Source organism: Aquarana catesbeiana, linkage group LG01 (genome assembly GCF_042186555.1).
Source record: "Aquarana catesbeiana isolate 2022-GZ linkage group LG01, ASM4218655v1, whole genome shotgun sequence".
In the NCBI taxonomy this organism is placed as follows: domain Eukaryota; kingdom Metazoa; phylum Chordata; class Amphibia; order Anura; family Ranidae; genus Aquarana; species Aquarana catesbeiana.
Window position 1 is genome coordinate 964,955,913 of NC_133324.1, and position 16,264 is coordinate 964,972,176.

At 42.0% G+C, this 16,264-nt stretch overlaps 2 protein-coding genes across 2 annotated transcripts in view; one reads left to right on the forward strand and one right to left on the reverse strand.

Annotated features, from left to right (window-relative positions):
• The window catches only part of LOC141122172 (E3 ubiquitin-protein ligase TRIM39-like), a 154,099-nt gene that overhangs the window by 44,884 nt on the left and 92,951 nt on the right, over positions 1–16,264 (reverse strand). The gene's annotated exons all lie outside the window — the stretch shown is intronic.
• LOC141128793 (E3 ubiquitin/ISG15 ligase TRIM25-like) overlaps positions 542–16,264 on the forward strand; it is a 59,646-nt gene continuing 43,923 nt past the window's right edge. The window contains exons 1-2 of the mRNA XM_073616305.1: positions 542–2,403; positions 7,958–7,977. Coding sequence (XP_073472406.1) covers positions 542–2,403; positions 7,958–7,977 — 1,882 coding nt within the window. The remainder of the gene's footprint in view (positions 2,404–7,957; positions 7,978–16,264) is intronic.

A 16,264-nucleotide genomic window follows, 5' to 3' on the forward strand; every position in this document is an offset into this window, starting at 1 on the left:
AATCCTTGGTCTACTGATGACACTTCTACAATTTTGACCATACTACAATACATCTCATCAGTACAGGAAGGGAAGCTTTCTGACTGAGAACACAAATCCTGTCTGTGTCACTGCTATATGAGAAGACAACTTCTCTTCCATCAGAGCACCGGGAGTGTAGTGATAGCTGTACTCTTGGAGTTCAGTAAAACTGTTACGCCAGCCATAGAGACTTGAGCAGTGTATGGGCAGGCTGAATGTACCCAAGTTAAAGCCACTAGCAATAATCAATGTGTTCTCCCAGCGGGGGCGGCTTCCCCTTCTCCTCCACCAGAACGCAATGGCACTGCGAGAGTTAAGTGAATTTCTTGGGTTGCAGGAAAGAAATTTGCTCTGTCTACGGCCAGCCTTAGTTATAAATAACAGAGAGAAGTCCACAAGGTGGCATGCATCCCATTGGACTTAACCTCAAGTAATCTGACACACTTTACAAAGTAGCTGAATTCCTGGAGCTCAGCTTTAATGAGTATTTCAATTTCTTTTCTCTCTTCTGCTTTCAGTGATGGCGTCTGCTGATCTGAGGAAGGAGCTGGAATGTTCCATATGTCTGAACATTTATACAGATCCTGTAACCCTAAAATGTGGACACGACTTTTGCCGGGACTGTATTGAGCGTGTGTTGGATACACTGGAGGGGTCTGGAGGTTATTCCTGTCCTGAATGCAGAGAAGAGTTCCAGGATCGGTCTGCACTGCGGAGAAACATAACACTGCGTAACATAGCAGAGAATTTCCTGTCTTCTCACCCAGATCAGAAGTCCGGGGTCTTCTGTACTTACTGTATGCACACTTCTGTACCTGCTGTGAAATCCTGTCTGATGTGTGAAGCTTATCTGTGTGACAATCACCTTAGAGTCCACAGCAAGTCACCAGAACACGTCTTATATGACCCCACAACTTCCCTGGAGAACAGGAAATGTTCTGTCCATAAGGAACTACTGAAGTATTACTGCACTGAGGACTCCACCAGTATCTGTGCTTCCTGCAGTTTGGCTGGAGAACATTGGGGGCACCAGGTGGAGACTCTGGATGAGGCCTCTGAGATGAAGAAGAAAAAACTGAGGAATGTTCTGCAGAAACTGATGACAGAGAAAGAGGAGGTAGAGAAAAGAGTGCAGAGTCTGCAGGAACGCAGGAGGAAAGTACAAGGAAAAGCAGATGATGAAACAGAGAGAGTCACTGCCCTGTTCAGAGACCTCAGGAGACGTCTGGAAGACCTGGAGAACAGAGTCTTGAGTGACATCTCTGGGCAGGCAGAGCGGGTCTCTCTACCACTGTCTAATATGATCCAACAGCTGAAAATAAAGAAGAAGGAGCTGTACAGAAAGATGTATTACATTGAGGAGATGTGTAACATGACGGATCCACTGACTGTCCTACAGGAATCACACATAGGTGACTTCTGTGATACTGAGGATGGAGATAATGATGACAGAGAGAGACATGATAAACTCCTCCATGATGGAGGGGATCTGGATGTGGCGGTGATCTCACACACATTACACACAGGTTTATCTGATATCATGTCTGGGGTAAATGTACAGAAATGTACAGGCACAGAGGTCTATCCACATTCTAGGAGAAAGGAAAAAGGTCACCTCAATGCTGAAACATCCAGGAGATGTCCCCAACCCTCCCCTACCATACAACCACCCAAGAGATGTCCCCAACCCTTCTCTACCATCCAACCATCCAGGAGATGTCCCCAACCCTTCCCCACCATACAACCATCCAAGAGACGTCCCCAACCCTACCCCACCATACAACACTCACGCCACCAAGCTGGAGGACCAAATACTGGGGCTGTACAGCAAACATGGGAGGTATCGGGGGTTACAGACATATTACTGGATGTGAGGACAGCTGGTAATGATCTACATATATCAGATGACGGGAAAACTGCATCCTTCTCATCATCACATCAGAATCGCCCAGAAACACCAGTGAGATTTCATGGTCCTCAGGTGATAAGCAGTCAGAGGTTCTCCTCAGGGAGACATTACTGGGAAGTGGATGTCGGAGGATCAGAGTACTGGAAAGTAGGAATGTGTTACCCCAGTATAGACAGGAGAGGAGGTCAGTCAGAGATTGGATGTAATAGGAAGTCCTGGTGTTTGGAGAGGGGGTGGGGTAATCAGTACTCAGTGATACATGGCAGGGAGGAGATCATATTACCTGGCAATATCTCCAGTAACAGAGTCAGGATAGATCTGGATTATGAGGCCGGGCGGATCTCCTTTTATGAATTGTGTAACCCCACCCGACATCTTCACACCTTCACCACCACCTTCACTGAGCCCCTCCATGCTGGGTTTTATATAGGGGGAAATGAAGGTTGTATAAAGATATCTGAGAGAAACCATAGGTGAGAAATCTGCCCAGAAAATGGAGACATCACAGGTCAGAGAATCCGATTGGTGCAATAGCCAGTAGCAGTAAGCAGTTGACAACATTAAGATAAGGATGATGACCCCAAAACAAGTAACTCTCACTTCACTCCCTATTGTGTCACTGACCAGGAACAAGCATGCAGGAGGTCAGACTTTTCAGGCTTTACTGGCTGCATGCTTGTTCTGGGTCAGTGAAACACGAGATAGTGTAGTCAGTATTGGGATGAGAGCGCTGGAGCCTGCAGTTTTGGATGGCGTTTGGAAGGATTTAGACCCTTATGCCGCGTACACACGAGCGGACTTTACGGCAGACTTTGTCCGGCGTACTTTTCGACGGACTTTACGAATGAACGGACTTGCCTACACACAATCAACCAAAGTCCGACAGATTCATACGCGATGACGTACGACCAGACTAAAACAAGGAAGTTCATAGCCAGTAGCCAATAGCTGCCCTAGCGTCGGTTTTTGTCCGTCGAACTAGCATACAGACGAGCTGACTTTTCGACCGGACTCAAGTCCGTCGGACAGATTTGAAACATGTTTCAAATCTAAGTCCGTCAACGAAAAGAAAACAAAGTTCGCTAGAGCCCACACATGATCAAATTGTCCGACGAAATCCGGTACGCCGGACCAAGTATGCCGTAAAGTCCGATCGTGTGTACGCGGCATTAGTCCGTTTTTACTGCTATCGAGGGCTCTGTCAGAAAAGTTTCCTTCCACTTCCTGTCTGGCTCACAACAATTTACCAGACAGGAAGTGAGGGCAGAACTCTGACAGCAACACAGACCAATAAAAATGCTTTTCTATGCTAAAATAAAGCAGGAATAGTTGTATTTTTCTCGCTGCTCAAAGTCTACTCTAAATAACCCCTCACACAGAAGCTCACACCTCTTTGTAGATAAAAATCATTTCTATTCTAAACCTCACAATGACGGCTTATTATTCTAATCTTCCTTCATTCAGAAATGTGTTTAACTAAATGACATTATATGTGATTTATTCCACAGAATAAATAATACAAGGATTCCATAGAGAGTTTTTGTTTTTTTTTTATTATAAAATTAAATATAAAACAAACCTCAGAGGTTAAAGTTCTACAATTATTCTATTTAATATCTTATTTTATAATGATAATAATGCAGAATCATTATAAAATATCATAAAAAAAATCAATTGTTGTAGATTCCTGAAAGATAACAGTGCTGTTTATTATTAATAAAAAAAAGTCATAAATTTCAATAATTATTATTATATGAAATAACTATCGAAGAATTCTGCTGTAAATGAAAATCCTGCTGTACAGTAGAGATTATAGTTTAAGGGTATGCCTCCATCTAAATGGTCTAGAAATAGGGGTGGGTACCATCATCCACAATAGTTACTAATGGAAGGGAATACCTGGGGCTGCCCCAAACATGCCCCTTTTAGGATTGGAGAAAACTGGACTATCTCGGTATCCAAGGATTAGGTCGAGGATATCATAAAATATAACAAGTTATTGAATAGAAAACATGGTTAAAATGGGAAGGGGACAATAATACAAACAATTTTATATACAATCAATAGTACAGCTGTGCATTGTTGTTCACAATTCAAAACAGGTCAGTGAACCCCGAGTGAACACAAGGGGCACCGGAATGTAGATCTTGACAAGGTCCTTTCTTCCTGAGCAAGTGGCTTTTGCTGCGAAACATGTAATCAGTCATTATCATCTACAAAATAAGTTTGACTATGAGATCATATCTATAACAGGCATAACAAATATGTCTTAATTTTTCTTCTGTCATATTATAATTTTATATAACATAGGATTTGGGGATCCATAGGGTCATGCACTGCTTACCCGGAAAGAGCGATGGAGTGTGAGAACAGCACAATTAGAGGCACCCGAAGGTAGAGATTGTTATGGACGATTCTCACCAGACAACGAGATAAAACACAGCAGCTGGTGTGTGGCGTGAGGAACAACTACAGTTTTTTTTTTTACAAACTTTATGAAATTTCACAATGTGATATAGCGATAAAGTTCTATTGGCTGCGAGTTGGTGGATTTCCTCGCACTGCGTTGAGAACCGTTCGGCATGCTATACTTTATTTCAGCACACACCACTTGGAGGTGATGTATTTTGTCTTGTCTTGCGGTGGGACTGTGCTGGACAATCTGTCCAACATAACCCAACTGAACCTGGTGTAAATCGGACTTTAGGGAACAGAAGGGAATTTCTGGCTGAGTTATACATAAAATTGTTCATGCTTAAAGCGGAGCTCCAGGCTCCTTCAGAAAAAAATTAAAAGTCAGCAGTTACAAATACTTTACCTGTCCTGGAATCCAGCGGTGGTCTTCACCCCAGCCAATTTTTCCATCGGCTCTTGGGTGCTGCCGCTGACATTGCTTGTAAGGGAACCCGGCAGTGAAGCCTTGCAGCTGTCTATTACGCACGCGTGAAGCACGCTGCGCTTTGTGAATGGCCCGGCAGCTGGGGAAGGAGGAGGGGGCTGCACTTCCCGTGTGAGATCATCCAGAAGTGGGAGCAGGTACCTGTCAAAACCAGGTACCCACTCCCCCTTCCCTCTCAAAAGGTGCCAAATGTGCAGGGGGGGAGAAGGCAGGTAAGCGGAGCTTCCCCTTTTGGGTGGAGCTCCGCTTTAAAGGGAAGTTCACCTAAAAAAAAAATCATATTCAGTGCATGAACTCATATTTTTAACCACTTGAGCTCCGGAAGACTTTACCACCTTCATGACCAGAGTATTTTTTGCTATTCGGCACTGCTCTACTTTAACTGGCAATTGCACAATCACACAATGTATCCAAGTGAAATTTATATCATTTTTTTTACTAATTGAGCTTTCTTCTGGTGGTATCACTGCTGGGTTTTACATTTTTTTGTGATATTCAATAAAAATCTGTTATAAAAATTGTTGGTCCTTTCGTTTGAAAAATAGATATTTACTAATTTCTAAACATATCATTTCTTGAATGGAATAAGGAACACAAAGTTATCGGGTTAAACGGAGGTCCTAGCAAGGCTTAAGAGACAAATCCTATTCAAGGAAAAAGGCCTTCGCCAGTGGTCTATTCTTCACTGCTGCCTTCAAAAAACAAATACCCAAAGGGTTTAAAATAAGGCCTGTGTCTTATTCATCATGGCCAACAAAGCTGAAACTTGAACTTGCAGTGAATTGTAAGCCAGGTTGTTTTCTATTCTGCTTTGCAGGAATTCAAGAATATTAGGGAGCTGAGTTCATTTTTTTTCTGAAGATTCGCTAAAGCTTTTCATAACTGATGATAGGACAAGTTGGTTGAACTTTTTCTAGCTTGCAACAAGGTGTCATCTATGCCATCTGAGCTCCAGCTATCTTAGAGAACTCCTCTCAACCTCCAAGCCGATAATTTCAGTCTTGCTGGGTTCGGATGAAACGCCCCATTCTGAACAAGGAGATCCCCACAAGGCGGAGGTAAAATTGGTTGTTCCAGCTTCATCCTCTAAACTGTGGGCATCCTTGGTCAAAAGGGCAGTATTCTTATCACACACACATTTTCGCATTGGATTTTCAGAAGAACCCTTGGAATCAATGGGAATGGAAGGAAGATGTACAATAGGTGAAACTTCCATGGCCTGGACAAGGCATCCTGACCCAAGGCTTGCAGATCCCAGAATCGGGAAAAGAAGAGGGGAAGCTGGAAACTCATTGCTGACACCATCAGATCCACGTCTGCCATCCCCCAGGCTTAGAACTTCATGGATCTAAGATACTGGAGCCTCAATTTGAAATATTTGTGGAAGTTATTCTGACTTAGCGGGTCTGCCAGAATGTTCAAGGCTGCATTCCTCTCAGGAACAGTGAACAAAAACATTCTTTTCCGCCCAAAGGAAGATTTGGCATGCTATCCTCCAGGAGGGGCAAGCTTCTGGTACCACTTTACTGGGACAAGTAAGCCACTGTGGTCCAATTATCTGAGAGCACCTTCACCGCTTTTCCATGTAACAGAGAATGTTAGCGCTAAAGGCCGTCCGACTCACTCTGCTAACAAATGGGAAGAGATGGTCTACACAGAGTTCCAACGATCTTGGACCTGGAGACCTAAACAGTGGGCACCCTAATCCACCAGACTGGCATCTTTCTTTGCCACCTGGTCAATGGAACAACCAGGCTAGTGGAGGACAGAAGGCCTAGGTAATGCATCCATTCTCTCACCATCAAGCAAGGCCTGCTCACCACCTTCTTCTGGATCTCTTGAACTTTCCTCTGGGGGAGAAAGATGCCGCCCAGTGCAATATTGAATTTGACTCCCAGATACTCAAGGACCTGCGTTGGTAGCAATTGATTCTTCTGATCGTTGACTATCCACCCGAACCTCTTGTGTGTTGTCAGAGCATCAGTGAATTAAAATATGTCTGGATTTATGAGTTTAATTCTGACTGGTCCTAGTGGCAGATAGACGACCCTAAAATGAAACTGTATTTTTCAGTCTATTTTCACAGACAAACTGGTTTGACTTGGAAAAGTTGGTCTGCGAGCAAGTTTGTGTACATATCAATAATAAAAGGAGACTTCTCAAGCACTGCACAATGATGGAAATGGACCCTCCAAATGAATATAACTTGTACACAGTATCTATAGTACAGCTGGTCTTCCATTGTTTTGGGCAATGAGAAGAAACAACAATCAGAGAATAGACTTAAAACATCTTCTGTTCAAAGTTCTGCATACACAGGAGGCCATTATCCAAAGATGGGGATTTCTATGAGAACTTGTTAAAGTCAACATGGGAAAGTTTCTATATTACAATGTTATGTGGACGGAACAATTAAGGTTCGGGAAAATTAAACAATAAACACCTCTCATTAAAGGGATCTCTATGGGAAGTTTGAACATATAAATAGTTCCAAAATTCATCTGTATAAACTGTCGATTTAACATAACTTGGAATAGATAACCTGATTCCATGGATTATAAGGTAAAGACCTTATGATACTGTCATAACACACATACAGTATCTACACAAGGGACCCTATTCCTGCCAAAAGTGGTCATCAAAGAAATTATCAAATCAGGAGAAGGTCCCACCTTCTGGGCTAGGCTTAGTAAATACTTTTATGAACATATTGTTTTGCCACCAAATAAGATGGCAAGAGAACACACTCATGGTATCAGAGAGGATCTGAACACAAGGGAGGACCATCTACACACACAATCATGATATCATCTGACACCTGAGTGATGCCAGGACACAGCTCCAGCATAGCTAGACACCATCTTGGGAAGGCAAACTACAACAAGGGATTGGCAGCCATCATAGAGTCAGGCGGCGACCATTTAAAGCAAACGTTCATTTTAAAAGGGTAATTATAGTATAGCGGTTGGCTTATTGATCTAAGCAAGCAAATCAACAGTCACTCTCCCTACGGTAACATGACCATTCAAATTAATCATTTTTATTTTTGTTTCTTTTTAATTGTTTTTCTGTTCTTGGGTCATAGTGACATACTGTTTTTCGTAGTTTTACGCTTATTCTTTCTGCAGGGGAATAACAGTTGAATGCTGTAAAACCCAGACTATTGATAGTTATTGGTTATTTTGTCTACGGGGAGAAATTAATTTATGAAATCCATTCTATACATATACTGTGTGTGTGTGTGTGTGTGTGTGTGTGTATATGTATATATATATATATATATATATATATATATTAGTGCTGTGAAAAAGTATTTGCCCCCTTCCTGATTTTTATTTTTTTGTATATTTCTCACACTTGGGTTATCTGATGATCTGAATCATTTAACACATTTTAATATTACACAGAGTAAATCCAAGATGCAGATTTTACATTTTTTAAATTATTTCATTTATTAAGGGGAAAAAAGTTTTTCACACAGGGCCAGGCAGGTTTGAACAAGTAACTGCCCCCTCCCATGCTGAATCATGAATGTGAACTGGGCTTTCCATAAACAATGTGGTTAATCAGAGTTAAATTTTACTAGCCACACCCAGGTCTGATTACTGCCAGACCAATTGAATCAAGAAATCACATAAATAGAAGCTGTCTGACAAAGTGAAGCACTCTAACAAATCACAAAAAGCCACACATCATGCCACAATCTAAAAGAATTCAAGAACAGATTAGAAACAAAGTAATGTACATGTATCGGTCTAGGATAGGTTTCAAAGCCATTTCTAAGGCTTTGGAACTCCAGTGAACCATGGGGAGAGCCATTGTCCACAAATGGAGATAACTTGGAATAGTAGTGAACCTTCCCAGGAGTGGCCGGCCTACAAAAATTACTCCAAGAGCATGACAACGACTCAATAAGGAGGTCATAAAAGAACCCAGAACAACATCTAAGGAACTGCAGGCCTCACATGTCTCAGGTAAGATCAGTGTTCATTATTCAACAATAAGAAAGAGACTGGGCAAAAATGGCATCCATGGGAGAGTTCCAAGGCCAAAGCCACTGCTGACCAAAAAGAACACAGAGGCTCATCTCACATTTACCAAAAAAAATCTTGATTATCCCCAAGACTTTTAGGCAAATATTCTGTGGACTGATGAGATAAAAATGTAGCTTTTTGGAAGGTGTGCGTCCCGTTACATCTGGCATAAAACGAATACAGCATTTCATAACAAGAATATCATCCCAACAGTCAGACATGGTGGTGGTAGCGTGATGGTCTGGGACTGCTTTGCAGCTTCAGGACCTGGACGACTTATCATAATTGATGGAACCATGAATTCTGAGCTCTACCAGAAAATCCTAAAGGAGAATGTCCGGCCATTAGTTCGTGACCTCAAGCTCAAGTGCACTTGTGTTTCGGATCATTGTCCTGCTGCATAACCCAGCAGCAAGTCCACCTCCAAATGGTTCGAACAAAGCAAAATTTAGTTTTTGGAGTGGCCTAGTCAAAGCTCGGACTTAAATCCAATTGAGATGCTGTATTGTGACCTTACACAGGCCATTCATGCTGGAAACCCCTCCAATGTGGCTGAATTAAAACAATTCTGCAAAAAGAGTGGGCCAAAATTCCTCCACAGCAATGTGAAAGACTCATTGCCAGTTAACACAAACTCTTGATTGCAGTTGTTGCCACCAAGGGTGGAATAACCAGTTATTAGGTTTAGGGGGCAATTACTTTTTCACATAAAGCCAGGCAGGTTTGGGCAGCTTTTTGCCTTATGTGAAAAATTATTTGCCCCTTTCTGATTTTTTTGTTTGCATATTTGTCACACTTAACACTTGTTTGATAATCTGAGTTATTTATTAAGTGTGACAAATATGCAAAAAAAAAAAAAAAAAAAAAATCGGAAAGGGGCAAATACTTTTTCACAGCATTATGTGTGTGTGTGTTTATTTATATATATATATATATATATATATATATATATATATATATATATATATATATATATATATATCCCACCCACTTACCTACCCATAACCAAAACTCAATTTGTGCAAAGCATTATTCAAAGTTTAATTAAGAAGGAGGCTGTACAGCGCCCCATTACACATGTCAAACAACCAACAATACAAAAAAAAAAGTAAGAAAAATAAATACATTTTGAAATACTATTTTCGTGTCCTATTATGTTTAGTGTTTTAATTCCACATAATCTCACTCTACTATTTCATTTTTTATACCTCTCCACCTTTCGTTTCAATAACAGATCCTCTTCCTTTAATGACATCAATCATCTCTCCACTGAGGAGGAAAAAAGAAACAACCCAAAAAACAACACAAAACAAATTGGGCCCGATTAGCCATTTTCCCTCCCCAGTGTCATGTGACTTGTTAGTGTTACACGGTCTCAGGTGTGAATGGGGAGCAGGTGTTTTAAATTTGGTGTTATCGCTCTCACTCTCACATACTGGTCACTGGAAGTTCAACATGGCACTTCATGGCAAAGAACTCTGAAGATCTGAAAAAAAAAGAATTGTTGCTCTACATAAAGATGGCCTAGGTCAGTGTTTCTCAACTCCAGTTTTCAGGCTTCCCATTATTTTGCACAGGTGATTTGATCAGTTTCACTGCCTTAGTAATTACCATAGCAGTTTCATCTGAGGGAAATACTGAAAACATGACCTGTTGGGGCATCTTGAGGACTGGAGTTGAGAAACACTGGCCTAGGCTATAAGAAGATTGCCAAGACCCTGAAACTGAGCTTCAGCACGGTGACCAAGACCATACAGCGGTTTAACAGGACAGGTTCCACTCAGAACAGGCCTCGCTATGGTCGTCCAAAGGGGTTGAGTGCACGTGCTCAGCGTCATATCCAGAGGTTGTCTTTGGGAAATAGATGTATGAGTGCTGCCAGCATTGCTGCAGAGGTTCAAGGGGTGGGGGGTCAGCCTGTCAGTGCTCACCACACACTGCATCAAATTGGTCTGCATGGCTGTCATCCCAGAAGGAAGCCTCTTCTAAAGATGATGCACAAGAAAGCCTGCAAACAGTTTGCTGAAGACAAGCAGACTAAGGACATGGATTGCTGGAACCATGTAATGTGGTCTGATGAGACCAAGATAAACTTATTTGGTTCAGATGGTGTCAAGTGTGTGGCGGCAACCAGGTGAGGAGTACAAAGACAAGTGTTTATTGCCTACAGTCAAGCATGGTGGTAGAGCGTCATGGTCTGGGGCTTCATGAGTGCTGCCGGCACTGGGGAGCTACAGATCATTGAGGGAACCATGAATACCAACATGTACTGTGACATACTGAAGCAGAGCATGATCCCCTCCCTTCAGAGACTGTACTGCAGGGCAGTATTCCAACATAACAACCCCAAACACACCTTCAAGATTCCCCTCAGCTTCTTTAGCAAGGCAGTGGTCAAGGTGATGGACTGGCCAAGCATGTCTCCAGTAAGGATGAGCTCCGGCGTGTTCGCATGCTGCACGTGCCGATCCCGCCAGGAAGTCGGCACGGCGCAGCGCTAATCACAGGCAGTGAGACATTTCCCGAGCTCTGCAGCCACACATCGGGAAATGTCTCACTGCCTGTGATTAGCGCTGCGCCGTGCCGACTTCCTGGCGGGATCGGCACGTGCAGCATGCGAACACGCCGGAGCTCATCCTTAGTCTCCAGACCTAAACCCTATCAAGCATCTCTTCAAAAGGAAGGTGGAGGAGTGCAGGATCTCTAACGTCCACTTATTATCTCCGGGATAAGATGGCGGCTGAAATTAATATATTTCCTGCCACTTACATTGGCTGTCAGTTTCATACAGGTATGGCATAATCTGATTTCATATTCTTTTATATTCTCATTTTTGAGAAATGAATGTCTGCACCTATCACAGTATTATAAAAAAAAAAAAAAATGTGTTGTGTGGACAGCTTATACATTCCTCTTAGATTTGAGATTAGGTCAGCATGCTAAGGCTTTAACATTAGAAAAAAACAAACAAAATGCACTTTATGCGAAGTCAGTAAGCAAATTAACTTTTGCCTTGAGCAAATCGGAATGTTTGTGTGTGCTGTATTTCTACAACATCTTCAGTACTTTGTATTTGGCACATAACTTTTATCACGTTTCTTTACCTTTCACTCCTCAGAATTTGATGAGGACTCACATTTCAATGTACCCGTAACTTCCTTCTTAGATGGGTATAGTTGTGTGGAGAATTCCTCTAGAGCTTCTCCATCATGGTGTTGCACTTCGACATCCACAGAATAAACACCAATTTCTTCACCCACCATCTTTTCTTTTCTCTCTGGCTGCCCCAACATTAAGCACAGTGTAGCCTTGTTGGTGGTCATCAAGGTTTCTTCTGAATCCTTTTGTGTTTTCCATCCCATGGTTCTATCCATACTCAGATTTCTTTACGGATAATGGAGCTGGACTTGTACTGCTCCGATCCTCGCCGGGTCTCCTCTCTATGCCCTGTGATTGGAGCATTACAGATCCCACCCACATAGGCAGTGCCCAGGTTGGCCTGTGCATTAAGACAGCCCTGGACCAGAGGAGACAGCTTGGGAGTGGAACGCCTGGCTGACGTAATTTCCGGTATCAGTTTTGGGTATCAGAGCATTTTCGCGAGTACCGATGCTTGTGAAAATGCCTAGTATCGTCACCGGTGCAACCTTAGTCAGTAGTATGTAGTAATATCCAATGACATGTTGATAATTGTGTTATCATTTCCAGTCCCGGTCTTTGCTCAATCATCTTGTCTTCACATACAGGAAGAAGGCCGATCACAATGTGTCATTGGAGAATGTGATGAGAGACTACACACAGCAACAAGTTCTGCAAACTATGCTAACTGTCTCCCAACTGCTGATCACTGCCCATGGGTATCAATAAAGTACCATGTGACATCATCATTCTTCAAAATGTAATTGACAAATCTTTCCTCTACATTATATAACACACTCCTACAGTATTGTGTGTTACCATGTGCTCCCTATATGGTACCACCATCAGAAATAATCCACCAGACAGAACACAGACGGGTCACAGTATCCCTCTTTCTGCTGCTGTCCCAGCAGAGGAACCCCAAAATCTAACTCTATGCTACATATATTCTATCACATGCTGTTTGAAATTATATTCTCAGTCACAGCAGAGGAGCACAGACTACTATATTCCAAAAACATAATTTAAGGATAAAAAAAAAAAATAAAAAGATAAGGAGCAACCTTTTATTATACTGAAATACATGAATGTTATTTAAAAAAAATGGCAGGAATACACATTTCTAGACACCTGGTTAGAGTTATAAAACAAAATATAAAGCTCCAATACACTCTTGTCTTTAAATCATACAGTATATTAACATTTATACACTCTTGTTTAAAATACAGTGAGGAGCATATGTAAACCAACGATCTCCTATGTTGTACAAGAGGCCATCTATTTGAAAATGTAACAAGCATGGTAGAAGAGGTTTTTTGGACTTTCCATAGGATTAAAGATTAGCATGGGCATTCTCCAAAATAGTCTCTATCCAAACTTTAAATTCACAGCTGTGGGTGGATTCATTCATCATCCCACAGAGCATGTAAACAAAGAGGTGGGAAGCTGGTGACATCAGAGCTCTTAAATGGACAAATGTGTGACTTTTGTGTAGAGGTGAGTTTGGAGGACACCCAAGCTCAACTCTACTGTACATATTATAGCACTCCATTTTTCAATAAATAACAGACAATAAAGTACACCTTCTGGTAAATCAAGTAATTAAAGCTGAACTCCAGCACCAAAATACTTTCCATGTATTCCTCCTTTAGAGCATATGAGAGGGAGACATTATGGGATGACTTTCAGATAGATCCTCTGTACTTTCACAGTCTATGAGATGATTGACCATAACACTCCATCATTATCAGTTCCCCCCAAAAAATCATACTACCGTCCATTGGAATTGCCCCATAGCTACTGTGTAGAATATCAACTTGTCAAAGTAGCTCTAAACACATCTGGGCACTTTTTTATTTTCTCTTCTTACTCCCCTGCACATTAGAGCGTTGTCGGCCAATTGCAGACTACCCTGTACTTGTTACGGCCTATTACAGGATCTTTAGTTTGAAAACATAGGATAGATGTGTTTTGGCAAAACCTGTTGCAACCAGTGGGATATCAATGATCAGATAGTCCTGAAATTGTGATAGGAGTCTGTCTATGTCCCAAACCTCAACTATGTTTGGAAATCTAGAGATTACAGTCTGAAGGTCATCAATGGTAAAAGAAAGGCAAACATTTGGATTTTTGGATGTAGGAAAGTAAGGATCTTAGCATTGGTCCTCCAAAGACATGGCCTTTTTATGAAGTAAAATTTTAACCACCAGCATTTGCAGATCAAACCTCAGGAGAAGATCTCTATGGAGAGTCATCATAGCCGAGTGTAAAAGATGCTTCTGATAAAACATATTGAAAGAATTAAAGACAGACAGGAGTGTAAAAATTGCTAATATACTTCTGGCAGAGGATGTTTCATGATAAGTATTCTTTTTTCTTTCTGGCACCAAACGTCACCACTTCCAAAATGCCCAGGAATATGGAAAATTGTTGCTCTATACTTAACGTAATTTTCCTTTCCTGGTGTATCCTCATATCAGCACACCCTGGGTTAATCTTCCATAAGTAACTCCCATGACCACCTCCAATAGCTAGAATAAAAGACCCTCCCTCCTGATCCCTGGTGTTCCTTAACTAGATAGTGACGCATCAGCACAACTTTCCCACCCTGGTGGCCTGAGGATACACCAGGAAAGGAAAACTACGGTAAGTATGGAGCAACAATTTTCTGTATTCCTGGCCCACCTCATGTCAGCACACCCTGTGAATTAACTAGCAATAAGAAAAACGTACGGGAAAACAAAGGACACTCAGCCAAGTGTCTATAGATGATTTATTATTCAACTGAAACTGTTTAGGGTCAGAAGGACCTGGTCCCGTTGTTCCCTGAGTTGTTGAGCGGAGTTTACCAGAGTGATGATATTGTTTAAATAATAGTATATTCTTATTCCCTCCAGGGGAATTAGGGAAATGATGAGAGGAGGATCTTTGAGAATACCCTTGGTGCGGTACAGATGCCGAAAAGTAGACATGTGATTTGATAATGGTGGTTGCGTACTGTGCAAAAACCCTTGATGTTGCTTCCTTATGGGGACATGCAGGTAGGCGTCCGAAAGGTCCACCGAAACAAGCCAGTCATTCTCCTGGACCACTTTCATTATGGTCTGGAGGGACTCCATTTTGAACCACCCATTGAGGATGTAATCATTCAGCCTTCTTAAATCCAAGACGAGCCTCAGGGTCCCTGAGGATTTTGGCTCCAGGAAGATTGAGGAGTAGAAACCTCTCCCTCTCACGTCTGCCGGAACATGCATGATGACCCTTTGGACAAGAGCTCCTCTATATAGGCCTGCAAGAACTGTCTCTTCTCATGAAGTAATTCGGAGATTGGAGTATGAATTCTATGAAGTAGCCATTCTTTACAGTGTCCAGAATGCCAACAGACCTCAAAACTCTTTCGTGTCTCCAGAGAAAGCCGGAATATGGAGGAAATAACTCCTTTATTTGTAGCTTCTCCTATAAAGAGGTCATTATGGGGGCTGGATGCCCTCCACCTTTAGCAATCTCCATAGATGGTAGGTACTAATCTATAGACCATGTTCCCGTCTGCAGTCTCTGTACTGATCTATAGGCCGTGTCCCCGTCTGGACACCCCTGATATATCGGTACAGGGACCGCAAACTTTTTTCAAAGAGGGCCAGATTTGATGAAGTGAACATGCGTGAGGGCTGACCATTTTGCCTGACATTCTTTGAACCATTAAAATTAAATGTAAAATTAACCAATACACTGCCCAACAAGAATTTTCTTGCCTTTGTGGCTGTGTGTGGGGAAGAGTCTCAGGATGAGCTTGGGCGTGTTATTTGGATATACTGTATTTATCAGCGTATAACACGCAGCTTCACTTTAAGTGGGAAGTTTCAGGAAAAATTTAAATAAATAACTGAAGCAAAATAAGGGTCAGTACCCATCAATACAGCCTAATCAGTGTCCATCTGCAGCCTCACCATTGTTATTAGTGCAGTCTGATTCATGCCCATCTGCAGCCTCGGATGGGACAGGACAAGCGCAAACAGATTACATACAGGAGAATCTCCTGTTTACTTGGTGGCCTCTTTAATACAAAGTCCCACCTACAGAACAGTCGTCCAATGCCAGCCCAGGAGACGGGACTTCTTATTACAGAGGCCACTGAGTAAACAGGAGATTATCACTGTATGTAATCTGACGGCATTTGTCCTGCCCCCTCCTAGGAACGATAAATACCGTCTTACTGTATCGTTGGAAGTGGTGAGAGGCCTTTGCGGCCATTATCTATAACTG